Genomic DNA, 24434 nt, shown 5'->3' on the forward strand with positions numbered 1-24434 from the left:
CATCATTATGAAATACATTTTATGAGACATAGAGAGAATACCTAACTTGCCCAAGGGTGCACAGCTAGTTCTAAATGATCAAAACTGTAACAGAGGCCCAGTCTCCCCAGTATCCTGATTAATTTTTTTTATTTTTTGGTGGCTGAAATTCCTTAAGCTGAGGATGGAAACTGAGGAACTGGCCCCCAAATCTTGGTGGGTACCATCAAAGATTGAAACACTGGAATCAGTGAGGCACTGTGGTGTACGCCTATAATCCCAGAGGCTTGGGGAGCTGAAGCAGGAGAATTTTGAGTTCAAAGCCGGCTTCAGCAACTTAGCAAGGCCCTAAGCAACTTAGCAAGAACCTGCCTCTAAATAAAATAATATTTTAAAGGGTGGGGGCTGGCCATGTGGCTCAGTGGCTGAGTGCCCCTGGGTTCAATTCCTGAAATCAAAAAAAAAAAGGAAAAGAAAAGCTCGAATCCTAACTCTAACTCCTGGAATCATAAATCCTAACATATTATTTGGCTAGCTGCTCAATTAAATCTACATATGCATACTTCCTATCTTGTCCACTGTATCCCATTCCTCTCATAAAAGCTGTTCATGCCTTTGAGCCCTCGCAAAATGGAGATTCGAAACAGAAGAGGTTTCTTCTATCTTCCCCAGCGCCAGTTTTGAATAAACTTGTTTTCCTTCATCAACCTCTGCCCTCTCAACTTTGGTTGAGCTACAAGAGCAGAACCTGCAATTCTGGTAACAAAACCAGGGATTCTAATGGAAAAACCTGCACCATTCATCCTAATCACATGCAGGGGGAGATCTCACCAAGCCTTCCACCCATAAGCAGAAAGCAATTATTTCCTGGTCAATACTACGACTCCCCTGATTCAGTATCTCCTTCCCTGGACACATTTCCAACAGCAGCTTCTTAGAACCCTTCATTGCTTTCTGGGGAGGAAGGCTTTGTACCCTGTGAGTTGTTACAAGGACGAGTCTAAAATAACACGTCAGCATAGCCACAGGTGCAAGTCTGTACCACTTCATGTTCCATAGTTCTCTGGAAAAGCAGAGAACTGATCAATAATTTTGATTGCTATTTCTCAAGTGAAGCAGGTATTTTACTTGGCTTTATGGGCCACATTTTATAATTTCCTGAAGGGTGCATGGGGACTTTAAAAGCTTTGGTAGCTGCTGATGTTGGTTAAAGTAACCATCATGCTCAGATGTAGGAGTTGAATGTGAATAACACACTGAGCCAGATTGTAGATGATTCCAGGTTGGGACTTCAAATTATCTTGTGAATAAAATGCATTAAATTTTTATTTTGTTCCTAAATATTTTCCCATAATTTTGTAAGTTAAATGTAACCTATTAAGCATAACTCTGCCCAGGATGTCGTAGACTGAAAAATAGCTGTCAAAATCCGGAGGACCTCAAAAAGACAGGCTGTTTGACTTGTAGGACTGGAGAAAGTTCTCAGCCCTTACCCTGAGGAAGCATAATTTCCAATAATCAGTGGAATTGATTGGAAAATGACTTGCTGAAACAAACCACAACAGTGAGAAATTGAGTGTCAGATCTTCATAAAGGATAAACATAGTGCTTAAAAAAAAAAAAAAAAAAAAAACTTGGTCTGGGAGGCATAGCTCAGTGGTATAGTGTTATCCAGCATGTGTAAGGCTCTGGGTTTGACTGCCAGCACCTCACACAGATGTAAAACAAACAAACAACAAGAAAATTCACCTTATTACACAGTAAAAATCTCACCCACCTCCACTCCATTCAGAAGATGCCGGAACTCAGGGCAGATGAAGGCACTGCCTGCGTATGCAGCATCAATGTGCAGCCACATGTCCTCCTTCTTGCCTGAAGCCAGAAACAATTGTTGAGTTCTTACATGGTCACCCTGTCCATGTGTAGTCGGATAGATGACCTCATCCTACCCAGGATCCTTTTTGTAAATATAGCTCATCCATAGTATTTGTGGAATTAATGAATGGATCCCCAAAGGGCCCCTGTCCTTAGAAGTACTGAAGCTGAGAGCAGAGGTGTGTGCCATTGGCCCTGGACACATGCCAGCTGCTCAGTGAGTGATTGGAAAGTAAGGGAGACAGAATCCATTGCCAAACCCTCACTGCTCAGTACAGTGCTTAGGAGCCAGCAAGCGCCACCTCTGCCCCCCTTTTTTACCCTTTCACTGTCTTCAAGGGACACCACCCTTTACAGTCCTCCCTGATCTCATCCACCCAGAATTTCCTCCCCTATCCTCTTTGCCAACCCATTCTCAAGTTCTCACAACATCCTCTAAGGAAAGGTCTGGCACACAATCCACATGCTCTGCCCCACTCCATCACCACCATGAAGTTAGTCATCTTACACTATCTTTAATCATGAAGTGGATTTCTGTTTTCCAATCATACCAAAAGAGCCTGGAAGCAGGGGCCAAGCTTTTGTGGGGAGTGAGAGAGCCTCATGCACAGGGATGCTCCCCAAATTTGGACATATCTGGGTTCAACTCCTGCTCCAATTGCTCAGAAGCTTTATGATTTTGTCTGCTTCCTCCAAGGTCCATTCTCCTCAAAGGCAAAATGGACATCCAAGTTGTACCCATAACTCTGAGCAATAAATTAAGTAATCTTCACAGCATGCCTATCACAACCCTCAGCACAAGGCTGGTGAGAAATAAATGCATTTTCCATGACTAGTCTTTCCTTCATCCCAGGCACCAGTTAATCACAAGATAGGTGAGAATTGCGGAGCGGGTGGGAGGAAGCTGTGCCCTGTACAGATGAGGGTGCCAGATGTCAGAGTCAGCACCCGTACTTGTGCTGATCAGCAGAGCCACCCTTCACTTTTCCATATATGATTCTCATGAACCAGTGTACTTTGAGGAGAGATAAGTCACTCTGAACTCTGCTGATAAAAGATACAAAAGACATCTTAAATCTTTGACTCGGTTTGATCTTCAGGATTAAAACTCTCAGTTGGATCAAGATCAAATGTGTTGTAAGGGCACACGTCAGGGCACCATAGCCAAAGACCGTTGTGCAGAGGGTGACCTGAATGGCCTGAAGGAAGGCTTATTGGCCAAGATGTCTGGGTTCATCACCTCTCCAACAATCAGACCCAACTGGTGGTCACATGACCCCATGTGCATGAGGCAGGAGACAAGGCCCTAGCATAACATGGGGCTTCTTCTTGAAGAGTCATTCAGGAGATGACGACAGGATGACTAGAACAGCTACAGCTCAGATGTGTGTGGGGTCAATAGAAACTTCACATTCCTTTATAAGAGAGGGCACAGAATTTCATAGCATGCTATGGCAGACCTTGTGTTCCTCCCAAACCATATGTTGAAATCCTAACCCCAGGGGAAATGGTGTTAGGAGTGGGGCCCTTGGGAGGTAGTTAGCTCATCAGAGTAGACCTCTAAAACTGGGATTAGCATTCTCATAAAAGAGACCCCAGAGAGCCCCATGCCTGTCATCATGTAAAGACACACAGATGGCACCATTTGTGAACCAGGAAATGGGTTCTCACCAGACATTGAATCTGCCAGAGCATTGATCTTGTATTTTCAGCCACCAGGAATATGAGGTAACAAGTTTCTGTTGTTTATAAGCCACCTGGTCTATGGTATTTTGTTAAGCAGCCCAGATGGACTACGGGCAATTTTGGTCTTCCCATGGGAGCTGCTTGGGCCACACACAGACTTTTAGTGATGGAATTTCCTTTTCTCTTTGAGGCCCTCTGGTGGAATTTGATAGATGTCAATGTTTGTGTTCAGTTCAGGACTGTTGGATGAAGGCAGGAGGCAGAGCAAGACTCCGAGACTGAACAGGAAGATGGATGAACACACCAGACACAGGATGGGAGGAGCAAGGGGCAGGATCCAGATGGAGTCAAGGAGCTTCTCTTTCTTTCTTACTCTTTGTTCTTCCTCCCATAGCCACCATGCATAGGCATTGGTGGGTAACACAGCAAAATAGAGAAGAGAAAGAAAGGCACTCAGTCCCACAACCCCTCAGTTCACAGCACCTCCTCCAGAATGTCCAGAGGGGAGATGAGGTCCTGAACCCCAGGATGGGATCAAGAAGGATGTCAGCACCCAAGCCATCCCAGAATGCATCAGACACCTGGGGAGGGGGTGATGGGTAAGAAAAGACCAAGGGAACTAGTGAGAGAAGGGAAGGGGGCACCAGATAAAAGATATGCAATAAAGATGTAACTTACCACCAAAGCATCTAGCCTTTGCCCTTGGCTTCTGGGAGTTGGGCCACTGCTTAATACAAGAATGTCCTGCTTAATACAAGTTCCTTTTTTTGCCTGGGCCTTTGGCATCAGATAATCTCAATATGATTTATGATGGGGGCACTGGACTATGCCATATCAGTTCTGACCTTTTGAGAAATTGATTACTAAAGGTAATGGGCTGGGCTTCCAAGAGGAACTGGAGACCAAAGGTCAGCCAAGCAGGCAGAGTATGATCAAGGCCCTATGAGAACTGACAAGAGACCTAGGAACATGGCTCAGTGGTAGAACTCTTGCCTGGCATGAATGAGGCCGGGAGTTCAATCTCTAGTACCACAAAAGTATTTTTTAAAAAGAATAAAAGTAAATCCAACAGAAAAGAGTCTGGTGAATTTGCATGCTAGAAAAATCTCCCTTCTCTATGCATATGGTTAGACATTGTGACTGAGAGAGTCCATGCCCTCATGACTCCATGGAAGAGGATCACCAGAAGCTCCATGTTCGCACACTCCTGGTCTCTGACCTGTGTGTCTCCTCCTTGGCTGATTTTAATCCCTGCCATAAACCATAACCAGGAGCATAGCTTTTACTGAATACTGTTAGTCTTTTAGAAGACGATCAAACCTCAAGGAATTGGTGGGGAAGATTTAAACTTGGAATAGGTGTCAGAGTGAGGGCAGTCAGAGCAAGGTGGTCTTATGGACCACCCTTTAAGCTTGTATTGGCCTAAAATTCCAACAGAAGGGAACTCATAGACACTCCTTGTAAGTTCTTTCCATGTCGGCTTCTCTTCTGCCCTGGGGAAGAAAAGCCTGGTTGATGCCACCTCTGTCATGTGCACCTTGTACGTGATTGGTTGACACACACATTTCCTTCCCACATATGTGGGCACATCTAGGAACTGGGTGGACACAGAAGATCCACAGCCAGAGCTAGAGGAGTTGCATGGGTCGGTGATACAAGTAGCCCTTGAGCAAGGTCACCTGGGTGGAGAGGACAGGGGCTACCTCCACAGCCTCCTGCTACAGGCACCTGTTTTCTTACAAGGCCAGGTTGCCCCTCCAGCTTCATGCTCTCCTCCCGGCCATCCTGACCCTCAGGACAGAGTTTTGTCTGCCTCCCCTACACTGTTCCCCTTCCTCATTCCCTGAGACCACCTCACCTATTCAGCCATGTCTCAGTCTCAGTTTCCACACTTGCACACCTGGCTTCTAACTGTCATCAAGTATCTTCTTGTTGTATCTCACTAGAACCTTCTTGGGCAACTACCTTGTCCAAGTGAACTAGTAGCAACCACTTTTGGGGGGAAATCATTTTCAAAGTGACTAAAAAGAAACTGTCTTTCCTAAGACAGAAATTTGAGGGCAATCATCTTCTGCTTTGTTTCTTTGTCAAAAGATGGTGGTTGAAAAACTTCCTTGAATTGTTTTAATAGATTATTTTAATCATACTCTAAGGTGAGGTCAGCTCAGGGTCTCAGAAAAGGCAGCTTGGGTTTGAAGAATGGTAATTCTTTGAGGATAGTCAAATGAGAGGTATGAGATGAGGAAAATTAGGTTAAAAAGGTACTGTCTGAATTGCTAAGGCAATACCAACCCAAAGTTAGTAATTTCATCTTCAAGTACAAAACTATGGCAATGGATGAAAGGGTTTTGCCTTCACCTGTGTCAGCTCCCCAAGCATAACTTAGAAGCAACCTCTGGGCTTCAACCAAACATAAACAAAAGCCAAGCTCTACCCACAGCCTCCAGACCCTGCAAAGCAGAGGGAGCTCCAGGACAGCGGGACCGTGGAGATGCAATCACTGGGTCATCACAAATGGCAGATGTCACCTGCTGGTTATCATCACCTGCTTCCACTGGTGGACAGCGATCTGCTCAGGGGGCAGCAGCCACAGAAGACCTTGGCCCTTTAAATTTGATAGCCCTAGGGAATTACATCACCCAGCTTTTGGCCAGGACATTCAGTTTTTAGCCTGACATCTGAGTCAGAGGACTTCGAGTTGCTTGGCTGAGCCAGTGAAGGTTTGCAGTTAAGGAGGCCAATGCTACACCGAAACCCTGTGCCGGCCAGTTAGTTCTGTCTCTTCTTCTCCACCTGGTTGTGTTTGGCTGCCTTCAGCCATAGCTCATGATGGGTGGAGAAAAATCCTGGGTGAACGGGAAAGTGTGTACCCACCCCACTTCCCAGAGTACGTAACTAGCATTGCATTCCCTATAGCACAAGCAACACTGTCCACCTTTAACAAGTCGTCCCCCTGCATTATCTCGTCCTTGGAACAATCCTGCGAAGGAAATATTTTTTTTTTCAATGACAACTGATGATTTTCCCTCCAATTTTGAAATATGGAAAATGAAATTCAGAATTTAAGGCACACAGCTGTAAGGGGTAGGCCTGGGCTGGATGGACCACAGCTTCTCTGTGGCCAGGGCCATGGTCTCCCACCATCACTGCAGAGTACCTAAAGCACCCACTTTCCCTAGACACTAACCAGAGGACAGTAGCCCTGGGGAGGAGGATCCACTCCTGAGAACAGACCACAGGAGCAACCTGGGTTAGGAGATATGAGAAACGTACTTGATGTATGCAGACTGAGAATTGGGCCTAGTGCCAAGCAAGTGGCATGTTGCTTGGCACAAGCCATAGGCATGATAGTCTGAGAGTCTGACATTTTTTGTTCTTTTATTTATTTATTTATTTAATTTTGGTACCAGGGATTGAACCCAGAGGTTCAATAACCACTGAGTCACATCCCCCAGCCCTTTTTATTTTCTTATTTTGAGACAGAGTCTCACTGGGTTACTTAGGGGCGTGTTAAGTTGATGAGGCTGAGTTTGAATTTGCAGTCCTCCTGCTTCAGCCTCCTGAGCCCCAGGATTATAGGTGTACGACACCATGCTCAGCCTGAGAGCCTGACTTTGAGGCAGCTCTACCTGGAATGTTTATATCCGAGGGACAAAGAAAGGGAGAGTTTCATGGACCAGTGTCTCCTTGGTGCCCAAGGAGAGTTTTCCCATCCTTAGAAAGAGCTCCAAGGCCTGTGGAGTTTCCAGAGTCTCCCATTGAAGTTGAAACTTTACAAACACAGCCACTTATTCATGTTGTACCTTGGGAAGCAGAATCAGAGTCTCCATGAGAAAACCAAAGTGCTTGAAGGGAGGAAGAGGTAGGCGTGAGTCAGCACATCATGTGAATCACAGAGTATTCTTTGGAGAAATCCAGTTTCAACCTATTGATTTGCTAAATTACTTTAAGCAATCTGCTTAAGTACATTCAGCACAGCCATGTGTTGTTGAATGATGGGCTAGGTCCTGAGAAATAAGTTGGTCATTTGGCGATTTTGTCACTGTGAGAACATCATAGAGTTCTTACACAAACCTAGATGGTCCAGGCTGCTGCACACCGAGGCCATATGGCATATACCATCCTATATGTGGTCTGTCCTCAACAGAAATGTTATATAGTGCATTATTGTAATGTTAAAATGGCAGGGAGGGGGGGTAGTGCTAAAAAATATGCCACAAAACTCAATGTAAGCGAGAGCAATATAGATGTCACGTATATATAATGAAACCTCATATGATGGTAGTTGCTTTAAGATGTTGAAGAATTTATTCTCCTCAATAGGGCCAGCATAGCCTGCAATTTTGTAACATTATGATATTGCTTGTAGCATTTTTTTTCCATGCAGATAGAATGTTGGTGTACTTAAGCTCAGCTCTTGTCCAACTATACCAAATTCTGAGTTTTTAGAATTCTAGTCAATGAGGTTGTAGTATTGGAAATGCAAGAAGAGTTCGAAAAATCATCACAATATGAAATGAATGATAAGGAATAAAATCCAAAAAGAAAGGTTGGCTAAGAACAGTTTTTAAAAAGAATATGGAATTAGATACTTACAGATAGGGCCGACTTCTAATAGATTGTCAAAAGAGCAGCAAGACGTGGTCCCCAGAGTAGCAACCACCTGGAGAGTAGAGAGACAACCTTTGAAACTCTCTTGTGTTAGTCATTGCTGTAACTTCCACATGTACAACCATTGCCAGGGGCTAGCCCAGGATCTTAACTTGGTGCTCAATGAATGGAAATCCAAAAATGCATGCTTAATGAAAGTATCCTTGCAGGTTAAGAGAAACAAACTTGCAGACAGAAACCTGAGAAGTAAAATTAGATAATAGAGAACTTGGAAAAGATTTCCCATGTATGATGCCTTAGGCTATGGATAGATAATCCTATATTCTATTTTTTAAACATATCTATTTAATATAAGAACATAGTTTCTACTCTGATGAAAGTTTTTTCCTCACTTGGGGTTAGGCAGGAGTGTGTGGGCAGAGCAGAGAACTACACATCAGAAATAATCCTTGTTCCAGCAAGGCTGGAATTGCCCAAGGCGTCAGTGAAATGATTCTTTTAGAAGAGCCTTTGGGATCTGTTAAGAACCACATCAGGGCATTGACCAAGAGTATCTGACACTAACTTTTATCTGCCCCACTTCCCATCCTGATACTCTTCCCAAAAGATTAACTTGGGCTGTCAGAAGATTCATGAGGAAGCACGCTGATGTTGAAAATAATTATGAAAGCAGTGTTCTGAAAAAGCACTGAGAGCTGTAGATCACATAACTAGGAAATGTGGTCCAGCATTCACTGGGCTCTGTCCTGTCCCCTGACCACCTTGAGCTGCTGTGACTACACCAGCACTACCTATGCTGTTCTCCTATGACTCACTCACTGTCTCTCTAGACCCATGATGCTCCTGAAACCACGGTCTGTGTCTTATTTCTTTGTAATGCTGGAAATTTGCTCTATACATAACACAGAATAGATGCTTAAATATATTTGCTGAGTTGAAATTCTCTCCAAATGAAAAAAAAAATAACATTTCCAAAAGCAAAGAGTCTAATTGATTTATGGATGTCCTACACTGTCTGGACAATGAAGTTATTCCTTATATATGACAATAGTGTAAAACTTAACACAATGTATGCAGCCTCTATCAAGCCCCCACTAAGGTCTCAGCAACACCATGAGCCATAAGGATAAAGTTGGAGAAGTCAGGAATTCACATGTAAGAACCCCAAGCGTAGGTCTTCCTGGTTCCATCTCACCTATGACTACCTTCGATTGATCTGAGAGACAAATTCACTTCAGTGAGAATCAATATGTTTTTGCCAAGGTAGCATGGCATCTGCCTTTGGGTAGCTCATCCAACTGGTCCTGTCTGGGCAAAATAATGTCGGGGCACCAGAGTTCCCCTGCTGCCCAGTCATTCATAGGATGTTCAGGTGCTGTTTGGGCATAGTTCCCTTATCGTTGAACTGTGCCCAAGCAGAGTCAACTCCACAGGCCCAGAAGAGGCAGGCTGTTGCAAAATGTGGGTTTTATCATTATTTAAGTTTGGTGAGCCCAGTAGATCAGGAGATGACTGCCAGTGAAGTTAGCTTGTCTTTCATGGTACTCAAGAGGGGGACCATGCCATGCCATGTGGGGGGGGGGCATACAGGGACACATCAGGATTGGTCAAGAGATGGAAGAGTGAGGAGAAAATGTGAGCAAAAGCCTTTATTGTGGTTTTTGTGGAGAATTGCAGATGAGGCAGGTTTAGCATTGGCTGCTTTGAACAATGTCACTGGGCTCTGGGGCACAGGGGATGCCGCCTGTTCTGTGGTACCTAGTTTGAGGCGATTAGAGTAGGTAGACAATGGCCCAGAGTCAGAGCTTCATAAATGCAGTGGAGGTGGAGGGAAGCAAGCCTGAAGCTCTGGATAGCTTAGTCTGCATATGAAAGGTCTAGCAAATCTTTGAATATCAATGGGAATTGGCTAGCCCAGGAGAGGCGGTCCCTCCTTAGTAAGTCCCAAAGATGTTAAAGCATCAGAAACACAGAAAATTAAAAAAGCAAGATTAATTCAAAATTAAGCCATGTATTTGGAACAAAAAGATCTGGGTTGGTGACTCAGCTCTGTGTTATATTGGCAGGCACCTTGCTGGGCTCCAGGCTTCCCAGCATACAGCACACGTGGGACCCACCCTTGAAAAAGGTACCCATGGACTTAAAGTCCCATAGCTCCACTTTTCCTGGCAACCTCAAACCTCTTTGTCCATCTTTCTATGTGCGCCTGTCTCATTGCAAGCATCCAACATTCTCCACACTTGTTCCACTTAGACAAGTTGGGGCATTTAGTGGGAATCAACTGAGTGTGTTATTTTTCTCTGATATTTGCAATTTCATCCTGATATTTAATTGAATGTTAAAATGCTTTAAGGCACCTGGTTAGCTCAGTTGGTAGAGATGATACTGTTAGAATGCTTTGTCTGTGTCATTAAAAGTGAAAATTATGTACTTGATAAAACCACAGAATGACTCAAGACATTAATATTGCTTGTTATTGTGTTTTCTCCATTTTACCAGTCTTTTGGAAATGATCTAACTGTAGTGTAGCAATTCTTTCAGTTTCAGCTAATGATTCTCTGCTAAATGCTAATTGGACTAAATGCAATAACTTCTGCTATTAAAATTGCATACATATTAAATATTCCCTTGTTAAAATTATTTTTATCTATTACTGTATGCATAGAAGAGTCTCTAGAATGATGTTCACCAATTATTATGACTGCTCATCTCCTGAGATGAGATTCTGGTTAACACACACCTTTTTTTTTTTACACTCTAATGTAATTATTGATTTATTTGTAATAAGCATGAAACATTTCTGTAGAAACCATAAAATTATGCCTCGTCCTTTGCTGTGGGTGACGGGGGGGGGGGGGGGGCGCCTTGCCCATGAGCTAAGCATCCCCTTTCAACCTTGAGTAAAGCGGGTATCAGACTAGCATCGCATGCCAAGCGCTGTGTACTAAGTAAGTGGCTTTTACCTTCGCTCGACAAAGAAGTGCTTCAGCTCTGGACTTCAGCATTACCCAATAGGATTGGGCAACCCCCTTTGAAAACTTATCCCCTGCCTTATTTTGGGTAGAATATTCTATCAAATGTTTTTTCCCTATAAATAAAGGGGATCCAGGTGCACTCGCTCTCTTGCCTTCCAGAATGGAAGAGGACCCTTGAGGTCGCAGAGCCATCTGCAAAGCCCTCTTTGTGAAAAAACTACTTCCATGTCCCTGTGGTCTTTTCACGCCAGTGGGAACCAAGCAGAGTGATCCGATTCCATCGCCCAACGGGATGTGGGCGATACTTCGCACTGGTCTCGTGCTTTCTAAGAATATATCTCATTTGACTCTTTAGGAAAGACATGGTAAGTGTTACGATTGTCCCTTGAGAGCAGTGGAGACTGAAGTTCAAAAGATAAGTGATAGGCCCAAGGTCACGCAAGTAATATACAATACAGCAGGTTATGTAATTTTATAATTTTTCTTTCAGCAAATTAAAGTATTTAAGGTATGACTTGGCATCTTGCATTTTTATTTCATTTTGTGATGATTTAGCCATATCATGAACTAATTTTTTTAAAGAGAGAGAGAGAGAGAGAGAGAGAGAGAGAGAGAATTTTTTTTAATATTTATTTTTTGGTGGACATAACATCTTTATCTTATTTGTATGTGGTGCTAAGGATCGAACCCAGCACCTCGCGCATGCCAGGCAAGCGCAATACCACTCGAGCTACATCCCCAGCCCTCATGAACTAATTTTTAAGAAAATATGATCTAAAGCTATATGACATTTTTATGAATACACCTTACATTTTAAACCCCTTGCCTGTTGTTGAGCTCAGCCTCAGTTGAGACTAGAAAGGGATGACACTTTTTGAGTGCTTACTTGATGGCAGGCTGGGTGTCAGGAGCTTTTTCTAAATCATATTTAATCACCCCAGCAGCCTTAATGAATTAGATGGGATCAAAATTCCTACTTTATAGTCAATTTATGTAGAGTCCCAGAGGTAGGTAATTGTCCAAGAAAACACAAAAGCAGGAACAGACCAAAAATGACATCAGGTTTAGTTAACCGTGTTGTCCTGTCACACCTAAAGAGAGGATTCCTGGAGCATTGTCCCTGAACTGCCAGTTAAAGAACTCAGTGTTTGGGGCAGCGCCAGATGTACTTCCAACAAGCCCCAGCATGTTGTAGCTCGAGAGGGAGGACAGTGGGCAGGTGTTAGGGATCCAGGCTGCAGAAGCAGCAAGGGGCCGCGTGGACAGTGTTCGAAATGACTCCTCCAATGTCCACATGGCACTGAGCTACAAGTCAGCTTGTCCTAATTCTCCGAAGCCACATTACAGCTAGCACCTGCTCTGCTGCGGGCTCTTATTACCTCAGCTCAGCATTGCTCAGTGACACTAACCTGATTTCCGTCTGCTCTGGGAGACATAATCACATTTGAACAGGGGAGGGAGGGGCAAGAGATGGCACAAGTCTCCATCTCTGAGAGCCTGGGGCTTTCCTGCTGGTGGCAGAGACTAGCGTGACCTCCCCCGCTGCTGTCCTGGCCCCATCCTCCAGCCTGGTCTCCTCACGTACTTGCCTTGCAGGCACTGCCTTTTGTCGGTGGCCTGATGTTATTAAGTCAACTCGTGAGAGAAGCAAAACATCCTGAGTTAAATAGGAAAACTTTACCACATGACCCAAGTGAGTTCATGAAGGGGCAAAGATTTAGTTTGCCTGATTCAGACTCTGCCAAATATACCCCTTGCTCTCAGTGGCAGGTCTTGAACTTGGAGAGGACTGTGACCCCTTTGAGAGTATTCTGAAGGCTATGCCTCTGCATTTCAAGAGGGTGCGTGTGTTCATTATGCACACACACAGAGCTACAACCACCCCAGGACAAGTGGGCATCAAGACAAAGCCCAAGCTACCACCCCTTCCTTACCTGGGCCTAATAATATATATGAATTTCCACAGATGTTCAAATCCATCATATAAAATGTATAGTATTGGCAGATAACCTCTGTATATCTTCTGGTATATTTTAAATCACGCTTGATTACTTATAATACCTAATACAATGTGATTACTATGTTAATAGTTGTTAGACTGTATTGTTTAAGAAATAACCACAAGAAAAAATTCTGTAAATGCTCAATACAAAAACAGTTTTGTTTTATTTATTTTTTTTTAAGAATGCTTTCAATTCATGGTTTGTTAAATCTATGGATGCAGAACCTACAGACACACAGGGTCAACTGTACAAATCTTACGTGTTGCTTCTTGTCTTAAAAGCCCTTCATTGACTGCCCATTGTACTTAGGTTAATGTTCATTTTGGTCCCTCCACGGTGTCCTCTACAGTATCACACATCCCTCCATTCACATTGTGCTCCAGGCGTGAAAATGTTAGCAGCTTCTCCAAATCTGTCTATCTGTATAACTCTCTTTTAACCTTATATTTCTCAATCCATACATTTCAATTCCTTTCAAAGGATCACAAGAAACACTAAAAGCAAAGAAAGCTGTATAGCCTTTAGAGAAGAAAGATCATGAGTGAGGAGGGTGGTACTGTTCAGTGGACCCTGTGTTTTGGTTTGGTATTGTAAGATGCACAGAACAAATTGAAGATTGGTTCACATATGACTTTGATTAAAATATAAATTTTAATGCAAGTGAAAAATTAAGATTCTAATAAAAGAACACAAAATGGGCAAAAGGGAGCACGGGAAATTTCTAATAAATAATTCATCACTCTCCCTCACAACATTATCACTACCATTAGATTTCTTACCATGGAAGTCACTATTTCACAACTGTTTTAGTAGCTTTTAATAAAGCATTTGGTGTCAACTGATACAATTTTTGTGAAAGTGCATACAGCTATGCATATCAAAAATCTTGGGGGAAAAAACATCTCTTTGGTCAAGTAATTCCAGGGCTAGAAACAGTTCCCAAGGAAATGCTGACAGATATAAGATGAGGAAACAAGTAAGTAAGTACAATATTTTACACACACTAATTATTACAAGAAGCAATGTAAGATAAATAGTCTAAATGTTTAACAGAGGATGCTGCTCTCCTGGAAATTCCTATGAAAAGAATAATATTTTATTTATGTATGCTATCCATATGTGAGTGTGTGTGTGTGTGTGTGTGTGCATGCATGGAGAAAGAGAAAATAGAAATATAATGGAGTGCTGTGAAACTTTTAAACAGAATATCATTTCATATAATGTATAACAACCTGGGGAAATATTTAAAATGTATGAAATGAAGAAAGAAAATCACAAATTAGGGATGAGACAGATATATATTAGTATATCTTAAAGAGAAAGGGGCCTAAAGATGTAAATCAAAATGTTAACATGTTTTTCCTTTAGGTTTTATTTGACTTCTTATGCTTTCCTATGACTACCAAATTAAAAAAAAATAAAACAAGATTTATAAATTGATTAACATTTAAAATCAGGAAAAATGTATAATAAAAATGGAAGATTTTTTCTTCATTAAGAATACACTTTTTAGGGCTGGGGTTGTGGCTCAGTGGTAGAGTGTTCACCTTGCATGTGTGAGGCCCTGGGTTTGATTCTCAGCACCACATAAAAATAAATAAATAAAATAAAGGTATTGTGTACAACTACAACTAAAAAATAAATATATTTTTAAATAATACACTTTTAGGCAGAATTAATATTATCAAAATGGCCATACTATCAAAAACACTATACAGATTTAATGCAATTCCTATTAAAATCCCAATGACATTCTTCATAGAATTAAAAAAAGCAATCATGAAATTTATTTGAAAAAATAAGAAACAAAGAATAGCCAAAGCAATCCTTAGCAAGAAAAGTGAAGCAGTAGGCATCACAATACTAGACCTTAAACCATACTTCAGAGCTATAGTAGCAAAACAGCATGGTATTGGCACAAAAATAGACTTGTAGACAAATGGTACAGAATAGAGGACACAGAGACAAACCCACATAAATATGGTTATGTCATACTAGACAAAGGTGCCAAAAACATTCACTGGAGAAAAGATAGCCTATTCAATAAATGGTGCTGGCAAAACTGGAAACCCATATATAGCAAAATGAAATTAAACCTCTATTTCTCACCCTGCACAAAAATCAACTCAAAGTGAATCAAAGACTTAGGCCGTAGAACAGAGACACTACACCTAATAGAAGAAACGGTAGGCCCAAATCTTCACCACATCAGCCTAGGATCTGACTTCCTTAACAAGACTCCTAAAGCTCAAGAAGTAAAATCAGGAATTAATAAATGGGAAGAGTTCAAATTAAAAAGGTTTTCTCAGCAAAGGAAAAAATAAAGTGAGGAGATAGCCTATAGATTGGGAGAAAATCTTTACCACATCCACTTCCAATAAATCATTAATCTCTAGAATACATAAAAAACTCAAAATACTTAATACCAAAAAAAAAAAAAAACCACACACACACACACACGTAACCCAATCAATAAATGGGATAAGGAACTGAACAGACACGTCACAGAAGAAGAAATACAATTGATCAATAAATATATGAAAAAGTGTTGAACATCTCTAATTAGAGAAATGCAAATCAAAACTACTCTAAGATTTCATCTCATTCCTGTCAGAATGGCAATCATCAAGAATACAGGCAACAATAATTGTTGGTGAGGATGTGGTGAAAAAGGTGAACTTATACATTGCTGGTGGGACTGAAATTGATGCAACCACTATGGAAAGCAGTATGGAGATTCCTCAGAAAATTGGGAATGGAACCACCATTTGACCAAGCTATCCCACTCCTTGATTTATACCCAAAGGACTTAAAATCAGTATACTATAGTGACACAGCCACATCAATGTTTACAGCAGCTCAATTCACAATAGCTAAACTATGGACCCAACCTGGGTGTCCCTCAATAAATGAATGGATAAAGAAAATGTGGTATATATACTCAAGGGAATATTACTCAGCTTTAAAGAATAGTAAAGTTATGGAATTTGCCAGTAAATGATTAGAGTTGGAGAATATCATGCTAAGTGAAAGAAGCCAATCCCACAAAACCAAAGGCCAAATATTTTCTCTAATATGCAGATACTAATTCACAATAAGGCTGGGGGGCACTAGGGAAGAATGGCATTACCTTAGATTAGGTAGAGGGAAGTGATAAGAGGGGAGGGGAAAGGATGTGGGGATAGGAAAGACATAGAATGAAACAGACATTATCACTGTATGTATATATGTGACTACATGACCAATATGATTCTGCAACATGTACACTCAGAAAAATGAGAAATTGTATCCCATCTATGTATGATATATCAAAGTGCATAAATGCATTCTACTGTCAGGTATAACTAACTAAAACAAATTTAAAAATTAAAAAAAATAATATATATATATATATATATATATATATATATATATATAAAATTTAAAAAAGAAATACACTTTTGCTGAGGATATAGCTCAGTGGTGAAGGGCATGCCTAGCATGCATGAGTCCTTGGCTTGGATTCTTAGCACCAGAAGAGGAAGGATGGAGAGAAAAAAAGAGGAGGAGAGGAAGAGGAAAAGGAGGAAAGAAGAAGAAGGAGGAGAAAAAGAAGAAAGAATGGAGTGTTATGAGACTCTGGTTTATTTGCATTTCCAGATTAGCTTCTAGCTATGACATACTAGCTTGTAGCAAACTAGTGATTCTAGACAAGCTACTGAAGGGATGAGAATACAAGAGAAAGATATACCTTATCTGCAGTGGAGCAAAGACGAGAATTGTGTCAGATTCCTGTTTAGAAATCATGAAAGACAGAAGGGAATGGAGTGGAACATTTAAAGTGTTAAAAGTGAAGAACCAACAACCTAGAATTCTGTGTTTAACAAAATTACCCTCCAAGGTGAAAAAGAAATACTTTTTCAGACAAACAAAAATTAAGGGAATTGGTAACCAGTAGGCCTGCCTTGCAATAAATATTAAAAGAAATTCTTCAGAAGGAAGAAAAATTATTTCTGTTAGATATGTGGACCTACATAAAGAAAGCAAGAGCATTCTAGGAGGATGTGAAGATAAAATAGAATCTCTATTTTTCTGGTCTCAGAGATAAGGAGGTTTTTTTTCAAAATAATAAGAGTGACAATGTATTCATTTATCCTAGCTTAGAGATACCTAAAATGATTGTTAACAATGTTTATGTGAGAATGGTGGGAGGGATGAATGGGAATACTCTTTTACAAGGTATTTGTATTACCCAAGAAGTATAACAGGGTTATTAGAAAGAGGACATAGATGAGTTGTAAATGTGTACTGCAAACTCAAGGGCAACTACTAAAAACATTTGAAAAGGAATTAAATTAGAAATCAATAATTAAAAATGTGGCTGGAATACTACCAAACTCAATATGGTTCTGAAGGTCCTACAAGAATTCTCAAGAGAAATTAAAATATACTTTGCCCTCAATGAAAACGACAATATAATTCATCAATATTGTGGATACAGTTGTTTAAAGAGAAATTTTTAGCATTAAACGCATATGTTAGAAAAATAGGAAAAATCTAAAATCTATAAACTAAGCTTCCACTTTATAAATAATAAAGAAAATTTGTGCAAGAAGCAAATTAAATATAAAGTAAGCATAAGAAAAAATTAAAATATTCATCATTAAGGTAGAAATCAAAGAAATGGGAAACAGGAAATCAATAGAGAAAAAGTTGGTTCTCTGAAAAGATTAAATTTGATAAATCTCTAACCAGGTTAACTAAGAAAAAAACAGAAAACACAATTACTAATATCAGAAATGAAAATGGAGCCATCTCTACTGATTTCCTAAACATTAAAAGGATAGGAAAGGAATATTATGGACTCTGCTCACAAATTTGAAAATGCAAATGAAAAGAACAAATTCCTTTGAAAATTTAATCTACCAAAACTCACAGAAAGAGAAAGATCTTCTCAATAGGGCTATATCTGTCAATCATTAATAACTTTCTAAAACAGAAAGCACCATGCCCAATTAGGTTCACTGGTAAGCACAGGAAGAAATCTCATCAATTCTCTACAATCTGTTATAGAAATAGAAGCAAAAAAGAATACTTCCTAACTCAACAAGGCTAGCATTACTCTAATACCAACACTAGACAAAGACATTGCAAAAAGAAATTATAGATCCGTAGTCTCAAGAAGACTATCAAATTGAGTCCAATACTTAAGAATATTATATGTCATTAAGTGGAATTTGATTGATTAAAGCATGGAGACCAATTCAATAGTTGAAAATAAATTAACATAGCTTATCATATCTACAGGCTAAAGAAGAAAATCATATTAAATAAATAGAGACACAAAAACCATTTGACAAAATCCAGCATCCATTCATGATTTACAACAAACAAATACACCAAAAAAAAAAAAAATCTCTTAGCAAACTAGGATTATAGTGGAACTTACTTGATAACTGACATCAGAAAACAAAAACAAAAACAACAACTGCTAACATACTTTAAGATGAGAAACTACATGTTTTTCATCTAAGATTAGAAATCAGGGAAGGATATTTGTTCTCAACACCTTTTTTAACATTATATATCTAGTTAGTGTGATATGACTAAACAATAAAAGATAGATCATTATGACATGGCTGTCAATGTAGAAATACCAAAGAATAAACCAAAGGCAAGTCCTCTGGGAACTAATGAGCAATTATAGGAAGATAAACATGCAATAGATAAAAATTAATTTATTTCTTATGTTTTAGCATAAGAAATGGAATTTGAGGGCTGAGTTATAGTTCAGTGGTAGAGTACGTGCCTAGCAAATGTAAGGAACTAGATTAGATCCTCAGCATCACATAAAAACAAACAAACAAACAAACAAATAAATAAAAGCAGTTTGTCCATCTACAACTAAAAAAAAATATTTTAAAAAATAGAATTTGACAACAAAATGAAACTGAATCCCTTTCTCTCGCCATCCATAAAAGTTAACTCAAAATGGATCAAGGAGCTTGATATCAAATCAGAGACACGGCATCTGATAGAAGAAAAAGTTGGCTACGATCTACATACTGTGGGGTCGGGCTCCAAATTCCTCAATAGGACACCCNTACATACAAGAGGAAGTGAGGGGAAAGGGAAAAATAATACAAGGGGGAGAAATGAATTATAGTAGAGGGGGTAGAGAGAGAAGAGGGGAGGGAAGGGGAGGGGAGGGGGGATAGTAGAGGATAGGAAAGGCAGCAGAATACAACAGACACTAGTATGGCAATATGTAAATCAATGGATGTGTAACTGATGTGATTCTGCAATCTGTATACGGGGTAAAAATGGGAGTTCATAACCCACTTGAATCAAAGTGTGAAATATGATATATCAAGAACTATGTAATGTTTTGAACAACCAACAATAAAAATAAAAAAAAATAGAATTTGAAGTTAAAAAACCATAATTGCCTTTACATTTAGCACAGAAAGGGGAAAAAGGAATACATATAAATCTACCAAAATATGTATACAATAATCATGAAGAAAACTACAAACTCTGATGCAACTACTTTTTAAAAGAGATAAATAAATACAGAAAGATTCTATGTACATGGACAGGAAGTCTCAATATCATGAAGATGTCAGCTCTTCCAACTAGATCTATAGATTCATTGCAATCATATTTAATAATACAGTGAGTTATGTGGTACACATTGGCAAATTGATTCTAAATTTTATATAAAAATTCAAAAGACTAAAAAGAACATAATATTGAACATAATATTGACTAATGACTGAGGTCATATCTGACCTTACCCAACTTTAGTATAAACCTTAAATAATCAAAACAGTGTGATCTTGGGAAAGGAGATAAACTTATTGATGGAAAATTATTAGATCTACACATGAGGTCAACTAACATTTGACAAAGAGCAAAAGCAATTTAGTGGAGGAAGAGTAGCCTTTCAACAAATGCTGGAACAGCTAGACATCCCAATGCAGAAAAAAGAGAAAAGAATCTAGACACAGACTTTACACCTTTCACAAAAATTAACTGAAAATACATAGTAGACTTAAATTATAGAATGCAAAATGTCTAGAAGATAGCACAGGAGAAAATCTAGATGATCTTGGGTTCAGCAGTAAGTTTTTAGATGTAACAATAAAGGCATAATCCATGAAAGAATTTGATAAACTGAACATCAGTGAAATTGAAAATTTTTGACTGGCAAAAGACCATTGCTCGGAAAATGAAATCAAAAGCCACAGATTGAGAGGAAGTATTTGTAAAACATTTAAGTAAGTGCTGGAACTCTCTTTAATTATGCTTACTGTTCTAAAGCTGTTCTAACATAAATCTGTTAATTTAAAAAATCAATCCATCATCCAATTGGAATGTGGACAAAGACATAGATTTATGTTTTACTAAAAAAAGGATGTGTTAATGGTTAATAAGCAGATGAAAAAAATGTTCAACTTCATTAGTCTTTAGGAAAATGAAAATTATGAGTGTGATGAGATATTACTATACACCTATTAATTCAGGTAAGATGAAAAAATATAATGATAATACCAAACACGGGTGAAAATGAAAACAAAAAATACACTTGATTGTTTTAGGCACTGCTAGAAGAAATGTGAAATAGTACAGCTATTCCAGTAAAGACTTTATCAGTTTCTTTAAAACACATAACTACAAAATGATCCTTAATTGCACAATCTTGGGCATTCATCCCAGAGAAATGAACATGTATATCCATCCAGATAGTTAGATGTTAGTCTTTCCTAAGAATAGATAGTCATTTCTCTGGAGAAGATGACGATTCTAAATCTGCATATACCCCATCACTGACCTTTAGAATTTGTGTAAAGTTTAGAGATATAAAAGAAACTGACACCTCTGTAACCACTAATTAATTTGCATTTCTTTGATTATTGCATGATCAGAATGGTTTTGTGTCTATATTTGTGTGTGTGTGTGTGTGTGTTTGAATGTGGAATTGATTTCTTATATATATTTTGCATGTTTATCATTGAAATGCTCCTTCCTTACTTATTGATATGTAAGCCTTCATTTTTTTAAGATTTACTTTATAATATGTCCTATCAGTAGTTCCTACCCACATTTGTCTTTTACTATTAGTTATGAGCTTTGTAATTTTTATAAAATATTTTCATCGTTTATGTGATGTATTCTCCATTGCTTTCATTCTTCAAATATGAAGGAGTATGTTTCAATATATATATTTTCCCTAGATATAAAATTTCAGTGACTTAAAATTGACACTACTACCCAGGTTTAAAAATATTTTACTTCATTTAAATAAAATCCTTCAAAAGTGCACTAAACTTGTAATTGGGATTTATTTATTTTTGGTATCAGGTGTTGAATTCAGGAGCACTCAACCACTGAGCCACATCCCCAGCCCTTTTTTTTTTTTTTTTGTATTTTATTTAGTGACAGGGTCTCACTGAGTCACTTAGTGCCTCGCTGTTGCTGAGGCTGGCTTTGAACTTGGGATTCTTCTGTCTCAGCCTCCCAAGCTACTGGGATTACAGGTATGCGTCACCACACCCAGCTATAATTGGGATTTTGGGGGAGTGGAGTATGAGGGATTGAACTCAGGGCACTTGACCACTAAGCCACATCCCCAGTCCTGTTTTGTATTTTATTTCGAGGCAACTCACTAATAAGCAACTCAGTGAGTTGCTTAGCCCCTTGCTTATTGCTGAGGCTGACTTTGAACTTGCAATCCTCCTCCTTCAGCCTCCTGAGTGGCTGGGATTACAGGCATGCACCACTGTGCCCGGTTTATAATTGGGATTTTTAAAGATGATCTTTTCAAATCTTTCTATATTTGACAACTAGAGTTGACCCTCCATATCCATGGATTCCACAATCATGGATTCAACCAAACATGGTTCTAAAATGTGTTTTTGTTGTTGTTGTTTTTGTTTTTTTAATGTACTGAACACACACTTTCTTTTCTTGTCATAGTTCCCTAAAAAACTATTTACATCATTTCCATTAGGTAGGACAAGTAATCTACTGATGATTTAAAGTATGTGGAAGGATGGGGCTGGGGTTGTGGCTCAGAGGGAGAGCCTAGCATGCATGGGCTGCTGGGTTCCACACTCAGCACCATATAAAAATGGAATAAAGGTATTGTGTCTACCTATAACTAAAAAATAAATGTTTTTTTTTAAATAGTATGTGGGAGGATGTATATGGGTTATATGCAAATACTATGTCATTTTATATAAGGGACTCGAGCATCCAAGAGTTTGGGTATCTGTGATGGGTCCTAGAGCAGATGTCCTGTGTATACCAAGGAACAACTGTATTAATTGAATTTCTCCTGGTGTCAGTTCTGTACTATTCCTGCAGCGGAGATAAAGTAGTGATCAAAATGAACCCTCCCTTTGTGTACATTCTGTTGGGAAGAAGGCAGTAAATAAATGGGTATTGCAGGGAGTGATGCATGCAATGGGGAAAAATGAAGCAGGGTTAAGGGGACTGAGAAAGATGTCTAGGGCAAGGTGGAAGTTGAATCTGTACCCACAGTTTGATTTCTGTCTCCTTCAAACTCACTTGATTGTCATTTCATTCTCTGGGCTACCTTTGAAACTTGCCAATTCTTCTACTATAAACATGTGTTTATGCTCCCGATTCTCCTGTGAGCTCCTTAGATTAGGATAGACTTATATTAAAATCATACCTTCTGTGACTTCCTCAGTACAGACGTGTGTTAGATATTCACCAAATGATTATTGATTTTAATTGGCAAAAAACGTTTCAGAGAAAGGAAAGCATTTAAAAAGATTAATTCTCAAAAGAAAAGTGGTGAATGTTATTAATGTGTGGCCCATAAAACATCTATCCAACGTAGATTGCTCTAATGATTAAGAAATGAGGAGTATCCTGACACTGAGGAGTATCCCCATGAGCATGTTTCTAAAACCTATATGCTCATCAGAATCTTAATGTTGTAAAAATTTTTCCAATGCCTGCTTCCATCCCTAGAGATTCTGGCAAGATCAGTCAGGGGGAATTCCTGGGCATTAGACTTTTTAGTAACTTACCAGGTGACTCTAATGTGTGGCCAGGTTGAATGCCCAAGTATGGCCATACTCATGACATTTTGATTGCATCACACAAGATGTATCAGTCCCATGTATGACATACTGCTGGGACCATGCCAGGAATGTGACAATTCCCACAATTCAGTTTCAATACTAAGTAACTCTTCCCCATTGGAAAATGCATATCTGGGAGCAAGAGAACCAGCCTGTCATTTGGTTAATTAGATATTTTATCTGGGATTAGTCACTGCCTGCTTGCAACAAACCTTTTACAGATGACACATCTTATTAACTACTCTGAACCACTAATGTACGAAGCAAAGCCTGTTTTGCATTTTCAGTTTGGTTCACTCATCATACTGCTTAGAGCATCTACCATGGCACAAAGGGCTGCTAAGGGATAGCTGTCCCTTTGGACAACAAACAGAAACTATACTCCTTGGCTTAGTACAATCCTCCAAATTGGGATGTTGTAGTAACTTGTTTTTGAGATTAAAGCATGTGGAAAGAAAAAAAAAAAAAACAAGTGGAGTTTCTAGCTTTCCTCAAGGAGATAACAAAATTCATGCCTGGCCTGTGACTATCACAGCAGCCTAGAAAGTGACCCTGGCATACACACTGAATACACCCCCCCCACACACACACACACGCCCTAGGCAGCGGGGAGAGGCTCCCATGGTACCATCTGCAACATGTACTGATAGACTTACAAAGAATGGGATCAGGCCAGCTGCCTTGTCTTGTTCCAGGGCCTCCTGCAGGGCAGAAGCACGCATGGCAAATTTGCCATCAGAAGGGATTGCTTTCATTTGCACTCCACCAATTAATCCAGCTCTTTCCACAGAGGAGTGTGCCTAGAAAGAAAGATTAGAGTTAGATCGGTGCAGGTTTGCTCACACAGGCTAAGTTCCTGGTTCTGCAGTGGGTACCTGACACCTGACACCACAGCGGCACCTCTTTTTCCTGGAGTTGTTATTCTATTTATGTGGAACCTTGCTCTTTAAGTTTTGTTTTAGTTAGTACTTTTTTTTCTTTGCTGTGACCAAAATACCTGACAAGAACAAATGAAAGTAGAAGAAGATTATTTTGGTTCATGGTTTCAGAGGTTCACTCCATGGTTGGCTGACGCCATAGCTCTGAACCTAAGGTAGGTGAGGCAGAACATCATGGAGCAAAAGCATGGCAGAGGGAAGCAGCTCAGGATGTGGTGATAAAGAAGAAGAGAGAGAGCTCCACTCACAAGGACAAAAGATAAACTCCAA

General features: G+C 39.6%; 1 protein-coding gene across 3 annotated transcripts in view; it reads right to left on the bottom strand.

Annotated features, from left to right (window-relative positions):
* The window catches only part of Ddc (dopa decarboxylase), a 108440-nt gene that overhangs the window by 34555 nt on the left and 49451 nt on the right, over positions 1–24434 (bottom strand). For all 3 annotated transcript variants that reach the window (XM_015490340.2, XM_015490341.2, XM_015490342.2), the window contains exons 6-8: positions 23883–24026; positions 8137–8203; positions 1757–1851 (exon numbers count right to left, since the gene is read on the bottom strand). In XM_015490340.2, coding sequence (XP_015345826.1) covers positions 1757–1851; positions 8137–8203; positions 23883–24026 — 306 coding nt within the window. The remainder of the gene's footprint in view (positions 1–1756; positions 1852–8136; positions 8204–23882; positions 24027–24434) is intronic.

The sequence above is a fragment of the Marmota marmota genome, unplaced genomic scaffold, assembly GCF_001458135.2.
Source record: "Marmota marmota marmota unplaced genomic scaffold, marMar, whole genome shotgun sequence".
Taxonomy (NCBI): Eukaryota; Metazoa; Chordata; class Mammalia; order Rodentia; family Sciuridae; genus Marmota; species Marmota marmota.